The sequence below is a fragment of the Emydura macquarii genome, unplaced genomic scaffold (assembly GCF_026122565.2).
Source record: "Emydura macquarii macquarii isolate MOO-44397 ecotype Brisbane River unplaced genomic scaffold, CSIRO-AGI_Emac_v2 contig_705, whole genome shotgun sequence".
Lineage (NCBI taxonomy): Eukaryota > Metazoa > Chordata > Testudines > Chelidae > Emydura > Emydura macquarii.
Window position 1 is genome coordinate 16,066,570 of NW_027130842.1, and position 20,850 is coordinate 16,087,419.

Here is a 20,850-nt window from a genome sequence, read left to right on the forward strand (position 1 = left end):
AACCACTGTGCCACAGCCAGTGGCACCCAGCCAGCCCCACTGCTGGTCTCCCCTGCAGCCGGGGGGTGTCTCCCGCTATTGTTGTGATTAGGAGGAGGCGGGGAATGTGAAGAGAGATTTCCCCCCATCCCGCACGGAAACGGGGCAGAGCCGCCGCCGCCGCCCCCCGCCCCTTTCCGGGTCCCAGCTACGGGACCTTTAACCCGCCCCGCCCCGGGCTTTCTGCACCTTTGATTAAGAAGAGCTTGTCCTGGGCTGCTGCAGGGTGACAGCCCGACAGCGCCAGGGGCGCCCCCAACCCGGGGCCCCCCGCAGCAGCAGCGGCGGCAGCGCCCTCGGGGCTCCCCGCCCCGGCAGCCGGCGACTGCACCACCATGCCGGTCCGTGCCCAGGTCGGTCGGTCAGTCCGTCCGCGCAACCAGGCTCCGCCCCGCAACCCGGATGGAAACCGGTCCGAGCTGGGCGCGGTAGGGCGGGCGGCCCCGCCTTTTTTGGGGGCTGTGCTCCGCATGCAGCTGTTGCGTGCAGCTGCAGGCCCCGGCCTCCCGCGGCTCCTCCGCCCCGCCGGGCCGGGGGCTGAGGCAGGGGCCCTTCGCTCCGCGAGCCGCCCTGAGCCGCGGGAGCGGGCTGCAGCCGGCCCGTCTGCCTGGGTCAGTCGCGCCGGCGAGAGGCGCTCGTGGGTCGTCCCCGCCCCCTCGGAGCTCTGCCCGCCGCCAGGGTGCGAGCGCGAGCGGGCGGGGGGTCGGAGAGTGTCGAGACGAGCAGCCTGGGGGGCGCGGTAGGAAGAGCGGCGGAGGCAGTCTGTGAATGTCTCGCTGAGCCGGGCGGGCTAAGCCGCTGTGTGCGGAAAGAGAGGAAAAGGTGTTTAAAATGAACCTCTCTCTCCCCTCCCCCCAGCAAGGTGTGGGGGGCTCCCAAGGAAGGAAGAGATGTGGCTGCACATTCAGGGGAGATGACCGACCTGCAGCTCACTCAGCTTCCAGAGCAGTGCTTAACTGGCAATGAGCCGTGCCAGGGCTATGAACTGCCAGGCCTCGAGGTGCTGCTGGCAGGTGCTGCTGGCACACTTTCCATGGGTGCAGAGCGAGGCCTAGGAGGACACAGCCCCCACAGGCATGAGGTCCTCATACTGGGCAAGCTGCCAGAGCTGCAAGTGGTGACAATAAAATATTGATTAAAGTAGGAAGGGACAGGATGTTGAGAGCAGCTGCAATCCCATGAAGATTGGTGGTGTAGGGCTTAATGCGGCCTGTGTGGATGAGGCTGTCAATTTTGGGAGGCAGCCTTTGTTTCTTAAAAATACGCTAAAGTATTATGAGTAGTTTGGGACAGAGAACGTCTTTTTGTTCTGTGTTTGTAGACAGCCTAGCACAGTGGGGTCCTGGTCCTAGGCTAGGGCCCTTAGGCATTACTGAAATATAAATAATGGCAAGACAGTTCATTTTACAATAGTAATACTAGAGTGTATTTTCCATTACTGTGTGATACCATTTTTTAATAAAGAAGCAATGTGCTTTATTCTGTGTTTTGTAAAGCACAATGTACATATGCTCATTAGTAATAATATCTGAGACACACCTTGCCTCTCTACTGTCCAGGGACCAACACAGCTACAACACTGCAAACAACACTTAACTTTTACAGTGCTTTTCATCAGTAGATCTTAAAGTACATTATAACAGGTCAGTATCGTTATACAGATGGGAAACTGAGTCACAGAGCTTTTGCTGAATGTTGCTGCAAGGACTCATTTAACATCTCTCTCCTATATTCCCCAATGGTACTAGTGCTATCGCTTTTTTTAAAGTGTGATACCCTTTCCTTTAGCAGACACAATGCTTCAGCTGCTTTTTTTTAAGAAAGCAGATACTTTTAAAAATCATAATGTTTAACCGCCAACCATAAGTGATCCAAAATCATGAGGCAGTCCCCAAGAAATCATGAGATTTAAAAATATATATATATATATATATATATATATATATATTGTGTTTGGGGTTTTTTTGCCTTCTGGCATTTGAACCTTTATGGCTGACATTTGCAAACTTGTCTTTGAAACCATGAAGTCTAGACACTTTAAAAGAAAAGCTGAAATTTTTGTGTGTTCACATGATTTCTGGAGCTTTAAGAAAACACCAAATATTGCCAGATTCATGATGAAATCAGGAGAGTTGGCACCACTGCAAATAAGATATAATATTGAGGGGAGGAAACAGGACTGATAGTACAGATCATTTTGAATCCTTCAGTATGGACAGTGATGTAGATTTTGTTAATTACGGAGGTAACTGTGATTCACCATTAGCTTATCTAAACTGATGATCACTTTCATATGTTCTTTGATTGTGTGTTTCTGCTCTATTTAAGTTATAATTGACTTATAGAATCTGAGTGCTTCTTAGCTGTTATTTTTATATCTATAAAACTATTTATAACATTCATGAACAATTTCTCTGACATTTTCCTTTTCTGCGCTATCCCTAATATCCATGCAGTCCCTTATTGAGAGAGTGCTTTGGAAGAGCATATTCACAGTGATCTTGCAAGTTATGTCATGCATGTGTCCTCTGACACCCAAGTAGAGTCCCATTAAAGTCAGAGATTCCACCCTGCTACAATCAAGTTGTAGGATCAGGGCCTAAAATAGCATAACACATAATTAACATTCATTCTATATGATCTCTCCCTTCAGTTTTTTTGTTTTCTTCACCAACCATAGATTCTAAGGCCAGAAGGGACTTGTGATCATTTGGTCTGACTTCCTGCATAACACAGGCCAGACAACTTTCCTGAATTAATTCCCATTTGAATTACACCATATCTTTTAGAAAAACATCCAATCTTGATTTGAAAAATTGATAGTGATGGAAAATCCACCACAACCCTTGGGAAGTTGTTCTAGTGGTTAATTAACCTCACTGTAAACATTTGGGCCCTATTTCCAGTCTGAATTTGTCTAGCTTCAACTTCCAGCAATTGGATCTTGTTATACATTTGTCTTCTAGATCAGTGGTTCTCAACCTTTCCAAACTACTGTACTCATTTCAGGTGTCTGATTTGTCTTGTGTACCCAAGTTTCACATCCCTTAACTACTTGTTTACAAAATCAGACATAAAAATATAGAAGTGTCACAGCACCCTGTTACTGAAAAATTGCTTACTTTCTCATTTTTACCATATAATTATAAAATAAATCAATTGGAATATAAATATTGTACTTACATTTCACTATATAGAGCAGATAAACAAGTCATTATATGAAATTTTAGTTTGTACTGACTTCACTAGTGCTTTTTAATGTAACCTGTTATAAAAGTAGGCAAATATCTAGATGAGTTGAAATACCCGTTGGAAGACTTCTGTATACCCCCAGGGGTACACGTACCCCTGGTTGAGCACCACTGTTCTAGATTGAAGAGTCTTCTATTATCAAATTTCTGATCCCCATGTAGGTACTTACAGACTGTATTCAAGGCACCCTTACTCTTCTCTTTGTTAAGATAAACATATCGAGCTCCTTGAGTCTTTCATTATTAGGCATGTTTTTCAATTCTTTTATAATTTTTGTGTCTCTTCTCTGAACCCTTTCCAGTTTATCAACATCTTTCTTGAATTGTGCACACCAGAACTGGATACAGTTTTCAAGTAGTGGTCACACCAGTACCAAAGACAGAGGCAGTATTATCTCCATACGCCTAGCTGATAGTTGCTTTTATATATCCAAGTATCACATAAGCCCATTTGGCCACAGCTTTGCCCAGAAAGCTCACGTTCAGCAGATTATCCAATATGACCCTCACATTTTTTTTCAGTGTCACTACTTCCTGGAATAGAACTCCCTATCCTGTAAACATGGCCAGTATTCTTTGTTCAAAGACATATGACTTTGTATTTCACTGTATTAAAACACATATTGTTTGCTTGTGTCCAGCTAACCAAATGATCCAGATTGCTCTGTAACAGTGACCAGTCCTTTCATTATTTACCTTCAATCTTTGTGGCGTCTGCAAACTTCATCAGTGATGATATTATGTTTTCTTCCAGGTCATGAATTAAAAATGTTAAATAGTGTAGAGCAGTGGTTTTCAGCATGTGGTCCATGGATCTCTCGGGGTCCGCAGATTATGTTTAAAATTTCCAAAGTGGTCCGCATCTCCACGCGAAATTTTTTAGGGAGCTGCAAATGAAAAAAGTTTGAAAACCACTGGTGTTGGGCCAAAAACCGACCCCACTAGGAACACACCCACTCAATGATGATTCCCCTTTTACAATTATATTTTTGAGACCATCAGTTAACCAGTTTTTAATTCACTTAATGTGTGCCAGGTTAATTTAATATTGTTCTAGTTTTTAAAATGCTATTTGACCACTCCTGGATTTTCTTGGCAAGGTAGTTTTCTGATTTCACATCATTCAGGACTTTGCCTTTTTTCAAACTTTCTTCGGAACTAGGAAGAAAAAGAAAGGAAATGAGTAATGGTGCTGTTTAATCCTAGTTTGAGCAATGCCCCAAATCTATCTTTAGAGGATTCAGGAAAGATCAAGCTCTGTTATGAAACTCATGAAATCTAGTCTCTCCTGTTGAATAACATTTAATATTTCTCAACATTACAAAGCAAAGGTGCTTGTTCCCCTGAACAATACCAACTAAGATCTGCCAATACCATGTCTATTAGACAGAAAGATTTAGTGTCACTTTTCTATAAACCAGCTATTTGGGCTTCATATCGTACCATCAACTATGAATAAAAATTACACTCACTTCTCTTTTTATGTATACCTTATAGAAGGGGCTTGCATTTCCTAATGCACCTTCATTTGTTCCTTCCTTCTCACTGTTATGCTATACATGTAAATATCAATTTTCTTAACCCTGATTATCCAAAATTAATTTGTCCTCCTTTTCCAAAATTCATATAGAACCCAACATCTGTTTGTCTGAAACACTGATTTTATTAATATTTCAGATATCAGATACCAAGACCTTCATAAAAGTAGGACTTAAAAACCTATATGCATAAATGGGTAAGTTTATAGTGTTGATAGAATTGAAAAATAAAAATAACTTTCCAGTGACATTTGCTAGTTGAGTTTCACTATAACCTGAGAACCTATAAACTGGAATTTGAGCAGATCAACAATATTTACATGACCAAATTGCAAAATTGGAGGTACTCAGTTTGGGACCATCAAATCTGGTTACAAAGATGGTGTTTACATGTGCTAGTCTTTGTGTGTGTGTGTGCGCACAAAAATGTGGATGCCCAGAATTTTACACAAAAGTGATTGTGAGCACACAGTATAGAAGCCATATTAAAAATGTAGACAATTGAATATAAATGAGTAGAACTTACTGTGTCAGTTATTATATAAAAACTCAGACTATTATTTGTGATTTTTTATAGGAAAGATATTACTGAATTTTGAAATATTAATGGGGTGCAACCAAAATGTTTTGTTTTCAAGGTATGCATTGGTCTTTATCTTAGAAAAAGGGAAAACAAGCAGAAAGAGAGAAATTCAAGAAAGATGCAAAGGAACAGGCTTATATAAATACATTGCTTAGAATTTTTTAATTTGGCGAATGTTAGTATTCCTGCCAGTAACTGACTGACAGTGTTGAGAACAGCCAAGCACAGTGTGCAAGCTCTCCAGCATAGCCCTGCAAATGGATCTGAATCCTGACCTTCAATTCCCCTACTACTCCTGGACTCTTCTGAGCAGAGATTGCTAATTGTGCAAGATTGTATGGTGGCTTGATAAAACTGGCAAATCTCCAGAAGATTAGTCTGAGGCCAACAAAATCATTTTACTTGTGACTAAGACACATTGAAACCTATCTCTTCAGAGGGGGAAAAAACTAGTGTATAAGCCCACTGGGCCACAGTAATAAATACAAAAAATATATTTAATATATATTTTCTAATTAATCTAAATGGCTATTTTGCATACACAGATAATTGATTTATGAGTGCAACCACAATAATTGCAGCCAAACTTAGCCACAGAATTGGATCTGGTTCTGGACATCTTGGATTTTGAAAATCAGACTCAATATATATATCTATAAGGATGATTTGAATATTGGTCAAACTGCCATGTTCAGCAACAGAAGTTGGCTATGTAAATACATTCAGGAGGGAGCCAGACACTTTTTTGGAAAGGGAGAGAATATAGCAGTTAAGCCATGATGTGATGTACAGTAGGCTGATTGTCATTTGCTGGGTTTATAAAAGCAGGCTTTGAAGGGCCATATGGTCATCACCTGGTCTCTTAATATTTTTGAAAATACAGGACACCCTTATAAAACTTTGTGGACAGATGGAGACATGAACAAGCTGCTGTATAATCTTTCTCAGATCCCAGGCATTGGTATTCTCTGAATGATAGTTAAATGCATTTAAACAGCTTTTTGGTCTGTTGGGCATGAACTGAAGAAAAGAATATTAATTTGTGATTAAGGGTTCTACATCACCCTCAGGGTTTTAATGGAAAAACTAGTATGAAAAGTGCCTTTCTTATAAAAATCCAGAAATAAAAATCTGGTGATTGGAATTCACATGTCGAGAACAGGTCCTCAGATCACTGAGTTTTTTTAAATATCTATTGTAGAACAAGTCTCTCATTCATTGAATAATTATTTACCAAATTGTACTATAGATAGAATGTCATGCTCTCACCTTTCTTGACATGCTCTGCAGTTATTTGTCAAATATAGAAATAAGTAAAATAAACCAGCACTTGGAATTTGAAGATCTCTAGTCACTCTTCAAATATTAATTAAATTAGCTTCACAAATTCTGTATAAGGTATTTTCTTCATTTACAGATGAGGAAACTGAGGCATAGAGAAATTAAACAACTTGCACAGTCACACTGGAAATCTTCAGCAAAACCATGAGTAAAGCCCTGGACTCCTGTTTCCAAGTCCTTTCCCTTAATCACAAATGTATTCTCCCTAAATTATAGTTTAATTCTTTAGAAGATTAAATAAATGTACTTTATTTTAATGTTGTCTGCAGTTACTTAGTAGCCATTGAGGACTATGACATGATTATTTGTGTTATATATTACAGCAAATGGCACCATATTAACACCACTTTAGATATACTGGGTACATTCCTGGCCCCACTGAAGTCAATGGCAAAACATCCATTGTCAGTAGGGCCAGAATTTCACTCATATCCTAAATTAGCATTGTTGTATTATTAGGATGTGGCCTACAGGAGGAATCCCAAAGGTTTCACAAAAGTTGACAGTGCATATGATTCAGGTTACTAGATGCTCCTTTGCTACCTTATGGAAAATTGCCTCATCAATTAACTTGGAATAAAATAGTTTAAATAAATTGTTGTTGTTGAAGACCGCATGGGAACGTGTTGTGTGCGTAGAGACTCAGATTGCCTTAATCTGGCACTGCTGAGTGCAGGACACCTGCTAAAAGCTGATTTACATTTTCATTGATGTTGCAGAAAGCACCTATTCTGATACGAACAGAACCCAGGATCTTCAGGATATTTCTCATTATAAAATTTCTTTTGTCCCTTACTAAATTATATGTTTCTAGAAGTTTTATAATATTGTTCCTGCCAGTATTTAAAATACTAACCATCTCCACAACTGATATCAGTCTTTTAGATCTGTATACAGTAATTCCTTGGACCTGCCCATGTTCCTTTCTTAAATAAGGAGGGCAAATTGCAAATCCCTTGCAAAGCCTTGCAGCTTTACTTTTGTGTAGCAAGTATGTTTCCCAAAGGTTTTCCTATTTCCCATTAGATATAGTATCTTTAAGATCTGAGGATGTATTTCATTTTGGCACAGTGTTCTGTCAACATGTAATAGTTCTAATTGCCCTGTTATTTTGCTCCAGTGTAATTGAAAAGCATTTTAACTTGGCCCAAAGGAAAATGTATCTCTGACTGCTTTCATGCAGGAAATGAAAAGAATAAATTATTATTTTATATGGGGCTTTCACAGGGTGGGCTGATCCTTTAAGGGAATTTAAGGTTTCAACCCTCTTGTCACTGGTTATCCAGCTGTAGATGATAGATTTGGGCTTGGACCAGCAGTTAGGTCAGGTGACCAGAATACCCTAATAATAGCTTGGAGACAGGACTTCCCATAGGCTGGAGCCTGCTCTGTCAGAGAGGGAAAGGAGAGAGATGTATAGGACATGCTGAGAGTAAGTAGGAGAGGGATGGCACAGGATTTTCCACACCAGCCAGAGGAAATGGTATAGTTGGAGCTACTTCCTATACAGTAATTTGTGAGGAGCGGGAGCAGGAGTCATAAGAGAGAAGAGGCTTGATGAAATTCTAAGTAACAGAGCCTTCATTCAGCAAGGAGCTGAAGAAATTGTGGCATGAGAGAAAGACTTATTTTGGTTTAAGTTAAGATTTGAACTGTTGTTTTAATAAACCAGACACCAAGAAGGGGTGTTATTTCATTTCCCAGAAGGAAAAACTGGCAGCAGTAAGTTTTGATGCGAGATCTGACTCCATCACAGGTTGCCTAAGTGTGCACAATGCTCTACAGAATAATAGACGACACAGTCCCTCCTGGGAGGAGCTGACTATCTATGGACATGATCCTGTAACCCTCATTTGAATAAGTAGGCTTTACTCATGCAAGTAGGTTTCAATAGGATTATTTGCATAACCAGGAATTAATTGCACAAGTAAGGGCTACCCATAATGAGTAGTATCATGACACGATGAAGAGAGGACATCGGGAAAGGTTAATAGATAACAGGAGGGAGTCCTACATGGTACAGATAAACTATATTTATCTGAACATCTTGGATATCTAATGCAACCTTCACATTATCAGAGTTTTCAATAAATGAAATTTAGAGTCTTTATCTCAGGGCTACTCAGCCTCCATACTAGGACCTCTCTGTCTCAGACTCAAGATCCATCTCAAAGGGTGTCAGCAGCCCTTTAAAGCCATCTTCCTCACTTTTTATTTTCTCTATTCAATGTTGCAGGCTAGTGATATGGAATGGGGATGGCTTCAATCTCCTCCCGTCTCCAGGACACCTTTCATGCCCTGGTCCAGTATGGAATCTGTCCGCCAACATCACACGGACTTAGAGTATGTCTTCACTGCACAGTTAGTGCAGGTAATTGGCACCTGTGTTAGCTAGCCCACATGGTAGACACCCTACTACCTCAGTTACTTTGTCTTCAGTGTTTCTGCAGTTATCCATGTGTGTCTAGTGACACATCCCATGGTTCTTTGTGCTGAGATGCTTGAGGATTCTTTCCCAATCATTATGGGGGGGGAAATTTTCTGCCCTGCAGGGAGAATTGTCGGAAGGGCATTATAAGACTGTCAGCACTCGAGTGATTTAGCTTGCATCCTCACTGGAAAGTGGGTGAGTTCCAGCTCAAGATAAAGTGAAGCCCTGACTCTAACCTATCCCCCACCTGGGTAAGCTACCCCAGGCTTGAAGCAAGTCCAAAGCTGGTCAGAGGCTTTTCTATATAGAAGGTAGGAGGGTTTGGGCTAAAATTTGGGTAAGAGTATGGGTTAATTGTGCAGTGAAGACTTACCCAGAGATAGAATTAAACAGTAATTAAGAGTTGGAATTTTTCTGCATTAACTACCGATATGTATGCTGAAGAAAACATAGTGAGAACAAGTTGTACACCTGAAGTCATTTCAGCCTAATAACTGTTAATGGACAATTTTTCTTTATGTACATGAAAATGACACTGCTAAGGGCAGTGAAACTTAGACATCTAGTGTTTAAAAGCTGGTCATTCAAATTAAAATTGCTTACAGATGGGGAGATGTAATAACTCAGGAGATTGATATGGGATACAGTGTCGTTCACCAGTTGAAATCCAACTCACATTGGTAGAGAATAAAAATCATAACTATCAGATGAAGGTTTGGTTGCCTGTGTCAAATAAGTTGGTGACTTCATGTCTGTTCCCAGTGGATCACTGTTCACAATACTCATCACAAAATCTGCCTTCACAAATGGCATTAATTTGCAATCTTGTTGGCATCTTGGTATTGATACCAAGGAATGACTAGATATCAGAACACTTCCTGGATATGAAAATGCTTTTTCAGAACGGGGTTGAGGCACATTAGTAGGACAGTGTCAGGGAAGACTGCACTGCTGTTTCCCTGGCTGAATCAGTTCTGTAGATAAAAAGATGACTTCATCATTGGGACTATTAAACTAGCTTGTTTAACACTAAATTTGCTCCTTACCTTCTCCCAAAAATTTTTGGAGCTGCCTATAGAAGTATAAAATACACATAGTCTACAGTGATAGAGCCATGTTGAGTTAGAGTTCCTTGGAGCTCTACAGCTGCATCTGTGTGACAAAGTATACTACCCATTTGGGTCCCAGGAGACTCCTGGACTAGTAGCTGAGGAAAGTAGAGCCAAGGACCAAACTTCAGTTTTCTCTGTTGTGTCTGCAAGAGTTTGGTTAAAAAGCTGTAGAGCAGATGCAGCTGGGTCTTGCTACCCGATGAGGCCATGTATAAAAAGAGAAAGCTGAAAGGAATATCCATTCTGGAAGGCAAGAAACCAGATTCAATTACACAGGAATCTTCTTGCTTATGCTGCCAGAAGGAGGCGGACTTCTAGTGGACTTAGTCTGTCCTCAGAAAAGGGAGGAATTAAGAGGTATATTTTACCCTGCAACAATGCTATAAAACATTTTAAAGGACTTTTTTTTTTAACCCAAACACCAAAAGTGCAACAGTTTTAAAGATACAAGTCCTTGACACCGCTTACACAATGCTGAAGAATTGGGTATGTTCCAGGATTGTAATATTTGCATTTGATTTTTAGGCTCTGGAGGGTGGAAATAGCATGAGAAGACTATCTTGCATTGTTTCCATTCCATAAACAGCTTCATTTTTTTTTTATTCATTAATATTATGGTAGCCCCTAAAGGTTCCAATTAGGGCCCAGGTCCCATTGTGTTAGACACTGTACAAAAAAACAGAAGATGTGGTTCTTGCCCTTAAGATCTTGCAATTTAAGGATGAATTAAAATAAACATGGAAAAATATAAATAAAACTGACACATTTGGGTTTATCTAGCTTCTTTTGGGGCCTAAGTGTAAGCCCAAAACTTCCCAAAAGAATTTTTAAAAGCTAGTTTGCTGAAAAGAGTGGTGGATTAATGGTCACTTTGCCTTTTTGCTTAAACTACTAAAGGACAGACTATACAGGAGGGCTGGTCAACAAGAAACACTGATCCTGAGCTGGCTACATTTGTAAAATGTACAGTTAGATTTTTTTGAAAAGGGGACTCAAACTTCTTAAATAGTAAATTTGGTCAGTTTGTGGCTAAAGTCTACAGTTGATGGAATATTGGAAGGCACTGAATGTAATGGGGAACATTTTGAAACTGTTGCACGTGGTTTTAGCCTCTCAACAACTGAAACTTTCCTCTAAGTAAATTGTAACCCAGCTCTTCGTCTTCATTTGAGGAGCGAACAATACAACTCAGGAGAGGGGCTGAGCAAATATGGTTTTAAGCTGTATTTGCTATCCTTTGCTCCTGATCCTGACTTACACTGTCTGCCAATGGCCCCAAAGGGCAGTTATGGCATAGAGAAGAGATGGCCCCACAACCTTTTAATATACTGTTATGTTGGTTGCTGGGATAGGACAGTGTAGGAATTAATATGTCACTTGGGAGTCCTCCCATGGCTAGCTAGATTGGTTTGGGGGCCACTTGCCACTGGGCAATGTGTTGCAAAGCAGCCCAAAGTTGGGAGAAACTGGGTCAATATCATTCATCAATAGGAAACATCCATACTTAATACAGAGCTTTATGTACTGAAACATCAAAGTAATTGGCATGAATGTGAAAGATACCCATCTCCTAAACAGCATCAGTGAACATTTTATCTAAAGGACCTTCTTGTGGTCATTCTTGCAGCTTAATTACTGTAGTTAATATTACAGTTAAAAAAGGCCTGGAAGGAGTAGTTGAGTCTCAGGCTCATACTGAAAGATAATTATCACTTTGTGTACTTGGAGGAAAAGCACCTCTAATTAAATGATTCATGTAACATAAATTAATACTGTGATCTGAATAAAATGCTTCTGATTTTCTATTTATACCATTTCTTATTTATATTGTTCATAAAAGCAGCAAGTTCCCACTGAAATTTCAATATGCATGTTAAATATCTTTAAAAAATACACAGATTTTCATTGTGTTTAGCAGCTCAACAGTTTTTGCAGGGCGGAAGTACTGCAAGCCCACCAGTGATAGCCTCCCACCTCCAAAAAAAAAAAAAAAGGCAACAAGCATAACCTGGAACTTCTTCATCAGGAAAAGGGTGTTCTGGCAGGGATTCATATAAAATACTCACATTTTATTCCTGTCTTAATTTAATCTCAGTCTCTGTGATGGTTTTTGACAGGATATGAGCAATTATGCCAATGCCTTGGAAAACAGGAAAGCTAATTAGCAACTTGCAACATCCAGAGAATGGGGATAAGGTGGGCAATTAATAAATAACTGCATGAGGTTGGTAGTGTCCTTTGAGCAAGAGAAGAAAGTGTGAAAGGTATTGGAATTAATTACTGTGTCTATGAATTGTCTGGACTCTTTAGAAAATGCAATTATTTTCTGTACATTGGATTTGCTTTAAAGAGTCCCATTAATGGGACAATATAGTGAATCAAGTAAACAAGAAAATTAGAACATCTGAACTGATCAAGAAATGATCAGATTATATGTTTTAGGAAACAAGCTAAGGCTAGTCAGTTCACCATTCTCAAGAGCAGGAGAGAGGACTAATAGCTTCACAGCCTGATGTTTGTAGGCTGAATATATTTGATGTTGCTCTCAGGCCTCCCCAAAAGACTGAATTATTTATTCATTTCAGCACCTATACACAACTCAGAGAGGGAGATTTCAAAGGTATGAGTGGCAGATAGGTAACCAACTCCCATTGACGGACTATGGGGGTTACCTAAGCACTTTGTGCCTTTGAAAATCTCCCCCAAACAGGGAGATAGCTTGGTTCCCTAGAAAATTTGGCTTTCCCGTATATACCAAAACATCCCATCTAACCTATCTATGCACTTTTTATCTGCCTGTCACCATAGTAACTAGGCTCCATATCAATGAGCTAAACCATTGTAGCTAATTGTATATAGTTAAAAAATAAATATGTAAGCTGATATACTCTGTATAGCACCCCCAAGACTCCATGGAGTAATGACTGAATAGCCTCATGGACTAATTTCAGTTTTCTGTGGATCATCTTCATTCATGGTCACAGAGCTGAGCTGAAGCTAAATACTAAGCTGATCTCAGACTGAAGTTTTCTTTCATTTGTTCACATCTAATGGTTATGTATTCTATACAGCTCAATACTCAAAATATGCATTATTATTTCATGGCAGGTTTACATGAAGCCTACTTATTACACGCTCCATGGTATTTTTTTTTTGTGTGGGGGAGGGGGTTTGTTCCAGAGAGGGAGCATAGGGGAGAAGAAAATAATAACATTAAGATCCCAAATATGAAGCTGATTGGAATTGTTGATGAATATTTCATCTCCTATAATCTCTCTTTCTGACTCTTGAAACATTGCCAAAATAAAATCAGTAAAGGTAAAGTGCACTAGTACATTAAAAGATCAATGACTAACTGAACATTGTTAGTAAGCTTGAGCTGATATTTTTAGAGAACCATCATGTTTGAAAACTCATAGAGACATGATGTACTGCACTTTGTAAATCATACTTAGAAAATTAATTTTCATTTTTCATTACAGTGGCGCCACTCATGCTGTTATTGTTAAAGTAAGTCTATAATTCCATTATGCTGTAAAGAGGGCTTCATTTTTAGATCAGAAATAAAGTTTAAAACTAACCACTAGCATCCCATCCACTTCTGCATTTAGTGGTCAATATTTATTCTCTAGAATAGTGCTGTAAATTCTCTTGCCCCTCTGTAGCTTTTATTTTAAACCTTTTTGCTCTGGACCTTGGTTTGCACTAATTGGTATACAATGTATACAATGAAGCAAATAGACAAGAGAACATGAATCCTTTGTTTTAGAATGCTTTGATGTACTCACAGAACTGAAATATGCTTAATTTTTCATCAAAGTTTACAGTTCCTTGATACTTGCAACAAACAGGTCCCTGGTCCTGTAATGAGCTCTGTGTCAGCACAGGGGTTTGTCTGTGCAGCACTCATTGCAAAGTTGAGGCCTGTGGTAACTGTTGCCCACACTCTGTTGCCTGTCATCTTTTCATTCTTAGCCTTATGTTGCATTCATCATATTAGATCAGTCAGACCTTCCCAGACACTCAGAAACTGTAGACATAGACTAACTTTCCCAACCTTTCTATGGTTAGGTAAGACTGCTCTGAGACCTTATGAGAAGGTTGATGCACAGTACAGTTAATTCTGCTGTTGTCTCTAATTTTAAGAATAGACAATATTTACAGTGTTCTATGCGCCTTTGACAAAGTGAATTTCATTTTTAGTCAATCTATTGAATGCAGTGTTGAACAGTATTTTTAGCTATTTAAAGGGATAGTGCTGTCAAATAAGGTTATGGTGTATATTGTTCATTGTACAAATAAAAGGACTTGCATGGTAACATATTTTTAAATATTACATCTCTAGCTTAAATCTTAAAATACAATGGTCACAAAAACAAAGATAAGGAAATAATCACAAAATCTCTCCTTGTGACAAAACATCTTTGAATTTATCTTTGCAAGAACAGGATAAATTCCTTCTGTCACTTCTTTCCCTCTCTTGAAAATTCAATATTTTAAAGAATATTCATTTTGCCTAAGAAGAATATTTGTTTTAACAAAGGCTGGGTTCAAATTCAGACCTGGTGCAAGAGGTACATCAGGTCTGAATTTGACCCAGTATGTTTCACGCAATTTCATTTTCTTTTCAGTTAAGGATTATAGATTTTTTCAGATGTGCTCCTACCACTATTCTATTCCTAAATTTCTTTTTATAAATTGTATATACCATTATACAACACCTCCAAGACTAATATGTTAATATTACCTATTGAATGAATGAATGAATAATTTCCTTTAAAACTTCAAAAGGATTTCCTGGTCTCTTTGATTACAATGTTATCTGTTTAAGTTGTAATTAAGTTACAGGAAGCCTTTTTCTCATCTGAATATTTGTAAACCAACTCTTGCAGAATTCAGACAAATAAGCCCGTTCTCCTAGTCAGGTATGAAAGGCTAATGTTCTGAAGTCTTTACAAATCATTAAAGCTAATGATTAATTCTATCACTGTTGGTCAAATTTTTCTTGTTTTACTCACACGTTGTCCTTTTTGGCCCTGTGCCTAAAGCTAATACTCAGGTAAATGGCTGTCAAATTGTAACATGATCACTACTGTTAGTGCTCTTATAGGAAAAACTAGAAATAAATTTCACACTGGGCCTCTTGGACATGTTTTACAATGTAAAATGACTGAGACAATTTAAAAAGAAGCTATTATTCATCTATAATTTTTTTGATCATATTATATAGGGATCTCTGTATAACACAAAAACTATCAACTTGAATATCACATTTCCATCAGAAAATGTTGTACGAAATACTGATATAAGTAACAGCTTTAGGCCCTGATTATGAAAATCCACAAATGCTTACTTTTAAGTGTCTGAGTAAAGAAAAGCATTTGCATAAGTGTTTGCAGGATTGGGGCCAATGGTTCACATAACACATTAGAGAAATGTTTTCTCTGTGCATTTAACAGCATTTTGTGTACAATCACTACCACTGTTTTGTTAATGATCAATTATACTTCCTGTTTCAGGCAGCAGAACAGTCCTGTCAATCATATCATACCTGACCCTTTTGATGTATGTGTGACTCACATTGAATGCTCAGATTCTTCAAAATATACACTGTCATTTAAATTAAATTTCTAACCCTACTGTTGCAAAAATAAACTTTTCAATGTTACAGTAGCGCAGTCATTGAAGTATTTTCTTGAGTCTTCAGACAGCCTGAAAAATAGTTGTGAAAGGTGTGAATGGATTCACTCTCCATTAATCCAATTGTCAGCATTAACTCTCATTGGTGATCTTTTTAACAGATGTAGATGGGAAAAGATTGGGAGTGAAACCCACAAGGGAGACATTGCAGATGGCTGAAGGGAGGAAGATGCAGAAGGGAAAAAAGGAGAGACACAAAGACAAGGGAGCAGTAGAAAAAGGAGGATGAGGAGGAAAAGGTAATAAATGGCAGAAATAATGATGGTCCTAAAGGTGAAATTATTTTCCCAGAGAATGATGCTGAATGTGACAATTCAGTAAAGGTATCATTTTCAAAGGCACCTAAGTTCTTTTTTTCAAAAGTCATGTAGATACTTAAGACCAGATTTTTAAAGGCATGTAGGTGCCTAAATATGAAGGTAGGTTCCTAATGGGGTTTTCAAAAGCACCTAGGCACCCCAGTCCCATGGGAATACTTTGAAAATGTTACTCTTGATATTTTACACTAAACAATAGCTAAAGGCCATAATCTACGTTGACTTTTATGGATACACGCCATTGACAGAAGCAGAAGTTATGCCGTGTAGTCCTAAATGTATGACCCAGCCCACCTGTGAGGGAGTACACCCTCCCTCTAGAAGAGAGGAAACAAACCAGCTCTTCTTGGCTCATTCAGCACTAACCAGGCCCACCTGTAAGGCTTGTGCTACTTGGTGGGGAGGGGGCTTAAAAAGGGAAATCCTTCCACTGGAAGGGATGGTGATGAACAGTGAAAAAAATACCTTTGACTAAAAAGGCTTAATAAAGAACATCGGATACAGGTAAAGAGTAAAAAAAAAACCACTACTTTTTATTTCTTTAACAGGTTTGCAAAGCTGGGCACAACTCCAGAACAAAAATCTATTCTGAAAGGAGCGCCCCTCCTTTCTTATTCAGCAGTATATATTTCCTATCCCGGCCGAAAGAATCCCTCCCTTCGTTCCCCATTGGCTGGGTACTAAAAGGTTTACACCTTTCGCAACCGCCTACTACATACATGGTCTTTTTCATACAAACGTCATTCCATGTTCATGCTAATGAACCAATTTTCTATGCAGGGTGTGCGATAAGATTCTAACACCTCATTACGCATGCGTCTTTTAAGGTGCCTTTTTGACCTTTTTCTAGCGGGATTGTTTAGTCAAGGGTTTTTCCTTTCAAGGAAGACAACTCCCGACTACTGGGCCCGTTAATTAACCTAGGTTGGCACATAGCCTTAGCAAAAGCAGGAAGGGGGGTAGACGTTGATTTCTACATCTTGTGGTTTGCCCTTTATCTGTATCCAGGCGCTTGATGTCTGTTCGGCCTTCAACTTCTTCTTTATCTATTAGCCCCCCCTTCTTTTCTTTCTCACGCATTTCTTAGGCTTGAAGCTGATTAAGTAACTTTCTAAGTTAATATATGCATATAGCAAAAGTATTACTTTTCTATACCTACAACTATTTTATTTCTTTTAGATTTTTACCTTTTTAACAGGAAGAAGGCTTCTATATGTCAGAGACTGCTGATTACAGAGACCGATGAGCCAAAAAGGGGGACAGTCACAGGCCTTACTAATCCTTGAAGCTGTATGGACCAGCCTTGGAGCAGGTGCCCCAAGAGGAGGGGCTAATGGAAGACCCTAATTAGAGATACTGTATCAGCTGATAAACTAAGCCCCAAGGGGGTGACCCCAAAAGACCACCTAAAATACAGACTACCATTGTCTTTCTTTTCTTTTACTCTTATTCCACCCTCTCTCAAGGGAAAGAGAGAGAAAACGACCTTTCTTTTGTTTGTTTGTTTTTGTTTGGAAACCCTTTATGTGCTGCAAACAGGGGAAGGACATTACAAACAACTTGAATTGGGGTCTGGTGGGGACTCAGGGGAGCCTGAACTTCCCCTCCCCCACCAACATCATAATTAAAAAGAGGAATTTCTATTAAATTAGCTTGATTCTCTTTTACTAGCATGATGTCATCACTCTCATATACTCCTCTTGGGAGTTCATGTTCACTATTCCCCAGGCACTGCAAGAGGCTGTTTACCAGTAATGCAGAAATTAGTAGAGAAGAGGTAGCAGTGGATATGTATAAAGAAAGAGAAAGAGGTTGTAGGAGAGGTGAGCCTGAATGGGCTGATGGTGTTCTTGGGCCTTCCCAAAAGACCCTTCAAAACATTGGCAGGAAAGCCAAAAAATCCTATGTAAAAGTATTTTCTTTTAAATCTTGACATACTATTTAAAGAATGCTTTGCCAAAAACCTGCCATTTTTTAATTAGTCAGTTAAAAATACAACTGTGTCCTTTTAGTATAATTTACTGTAGGTGTATATTATATTATTTATTTTTTTAATACTGATCATGTGCTTGGCACTGTACTGCACACAAAAATAAAGCCAGTCTCAGTATCAAAGAGTTCACAATCTAAAAGACAAACTTTCAAAGCAGGATGCACTTGAAAAACTAAATCAAGGGATGACCTGATACTTATTTTTGTTCCCTTAAAATGATAAACACACTTCTTGTGGGCATTGTGGAAAAAGAGGAGTTTTAAGAGGGACTTCAGTGAGGAAAGAATGATGGCTTGGTAAACTGGGGTCAGGATGCAGTAGTATGAAGTCATTATAATCTACAAATAATAATGGATATCTGATCTTTATGAAATATTTAGGAGTCGCTCTGGGGGTCTGATCAACCAAGCAACGAGACTGGTGTCCTGCTTCTAGCAATGCCCTACACTGGATTGTTCATAGGAAAATGAAAAAAAATATATCCACTTGCCATTTGAGTGGTACTATACTAATATACTATAAAGGATTGGGGAGAATTCTTTCCTGACTCCAGCTAGTGATCATGTTATGCTATTAAAGAATGAGTACTGATAGCCTTTGTAATTTTGGTTTCTCCTAGTATGGATCTATCTTTTTGGCTCCTCCCTATGCTTAGCTAGAATTCTGTATGGGCTTGTTTTACTGGGAGCTTGTGTTTTCCTTCCTTCAAGTTGGGACAAGAGAGAAAGTTAAATGGGGTTAAAACATCACATCAACACAATGGTTATGTTTGTTTCTTCAACTGAAATTGTAATAATTATTCTAGTTATGTGTCTCCTCAGCTTTAGAAGTAATCTTTGAGTGGGGGAACATGGTTGCTTCAGAAAACTTTCAGTTGCAAGGCTGTTGTTGGTTGTCGTCTTTTTCTTCTTTTTGTCAAAGCAGAATTCTGCTGGACTAGATGGAATTATTCATAGGTAATGACTTCTCTCCACAGCAGTGGATCCCTAATGGGAGAAGATAAAATTATAGGTTAGAACACTATAGTTATTTTGCCTTAAATTTTTGCTAGTTCTAAATTGAGCATTTTAGACCTTTAAAAATTAAACCCAATCTGTTTCTGATGATTCAAAACTGAAAGAACAACCGGATTATATGGGTAAATATAAATAAAAATTGGTGCTAGCCTCCAGAGATTTCTGAAGAAAAGTTTTCACACTTTCTTAATTAGTCTGTCATAGTGACAGGAGAGTGTGTAGTAAGTAATGTGATGGAACTGTGATGTAGAAAAAATTAATAGAGAAATTGCTTTTGCAAAAATGTAGGGATTGGGACGCACTCAAAAGCTTTCTGCAATGAGTTAAATTTATTATACTTATGAACCCTCCGGTTGGTAGATTGTTTCTCTGTGTGAATTTAATACTTTTTTACTGTTCTCCACATTATTATCCAATCTCTAAGAAATACTGCATTGACCATGGAACTTGTTAGCTCATCTTCTACTTGCTGGTAGTGCTAGTGAATACTAACTCTGGCACACCTCCAAGGTACTGCTTGTTAGTCACCTATAGAGGAATGGACATGAGCAAGCACTCGAAGAAAAAAACAAAGTTACTTACCAGTAACTGCTGTTCTTCCAGATGTGTTGCTTATGTCCATTCCACAACCTTCCTCCCGTCCCTGCTGCCGGAGTTGGCGGAAAGAAGGGACTGAGGGGGCGTAGGGCTGGCAGCACCTCATATACCGCGGCATGTGCGTGGGAACTCCAGGGGCGCCAGAGCCGGCCATACGGGATCTGCTAAGGAGAAAAGAGTTCCGATAGCCATGCATGGAGATGTGCACACACCTATAGTGGAATGGACATGAGCAACACAGCTCGAAGAACAGCAGTTACTGGTAAGTAACCTTGTTGTCCAGTAATTTGAATGTGTTGATGTGTGGTCATAGGTAAATAGGTGAGGAAATTTGTCACCTAGGCAATTAATTTCTCCTTTGTTTCAAGACCTGCCCTTGTGGCACTTCTGCACTGCAGACAGAGTAATATATAGTAATCTCTAGTGACATTAGTATTTTTCCAACACTGAAATGATATAATGCAATTTTTGTAAACTAAATAATCTGTCTAGGGGAGAGGTATCAACCTGTGTGAAAAGTGAGATAGAATTTAAAAAGTATTGTAGTACATGAACTTGCAATTTTCTATAAAAAGAGATAAGGTCCTTCTTATCTGGTCTTCAGTAATTTCATTATTAATATTTGTGGTTTAATCAGTACAGTGCTTTGCACCAATTTTAATTAACAGTGTCAAAAAAAAAAGACAAAAATGTTAAATTATCTGGAATGTGAACTGTACAAACCGCTTTTTGAGGAGAATTTAGACAGGTACTACAGTGTTTGCAAAGGGACAACAGTGTGAAGTGTGACATGCCAATGGATTAGATGGAGAAAGTAAGATGGTAGTATTCTTCCAAGCACCAACCACAAAATAAGCTCCACCAACTGGACTTATCAAAATGAGATATTGCACACAGTGCATTTTGCAATTGTTTAAAATACAATTGTGTCT

General features: G+C 39.1%; 1 protein-coding gene and 1 long non-coding RNA gene across 7 annotated transcripts in view; one reads left to right on the forward strand and one right to left on the reverse strand.

The window, feature by feature from the left end:
• Positions 1 to 1,155, reverse strand: part of TMEM242 (transmembrane protein 242) — a 39,134-nt gene extending 37,979 nt beyond the window's left edge. For all 4 annotated transcript variants that reach the window (XR_010918668.1, XM_067542476.1, XM_067542475.1 and 1 more), the window contains exons 1-2: positions 962 to 1,155; positions 229 to 837 (exon numbers count right to left, since the gene is read on the reverse strand). Coding sequence is in view for 3 of the 4 variants with exons in the window: in XM_067542476.1 (XP_067398577.1) it covers positions 229 to 511 (283 nt within the window). In the remaining variant the exon portion in view is untranslated. The remainder of the gene's footprint in view (positions 1 to 228; positions 838 to 961) is intronic.
• On the forward strand, positions 810 to 17,940 carry LOC137149118 (uncharacterized). Of its 3 annotated transcripts, none has more exons than XR_010918669.1 (4): positions 812 to 861; positions 1,599 to 1,682; positions 16,097 to 16,234; positions 17,492 to 17,940. It is a non-coding gene; the product is annotated as an uncharacterized lncRNA (long non-coding RNA). The 3 variants fall into 3 exon arrangements; XR_010918671.1 differs by having other exon boundaries at positions 17,511 to 17,940; XR_010918670.1 differs by lacking the exon at positions 1,599 to 1,682 and having other exon boundaries at positions 810 to 861.
• Positions 17,941 to 20,850: the final 2,910 nt, after the last annotated feature.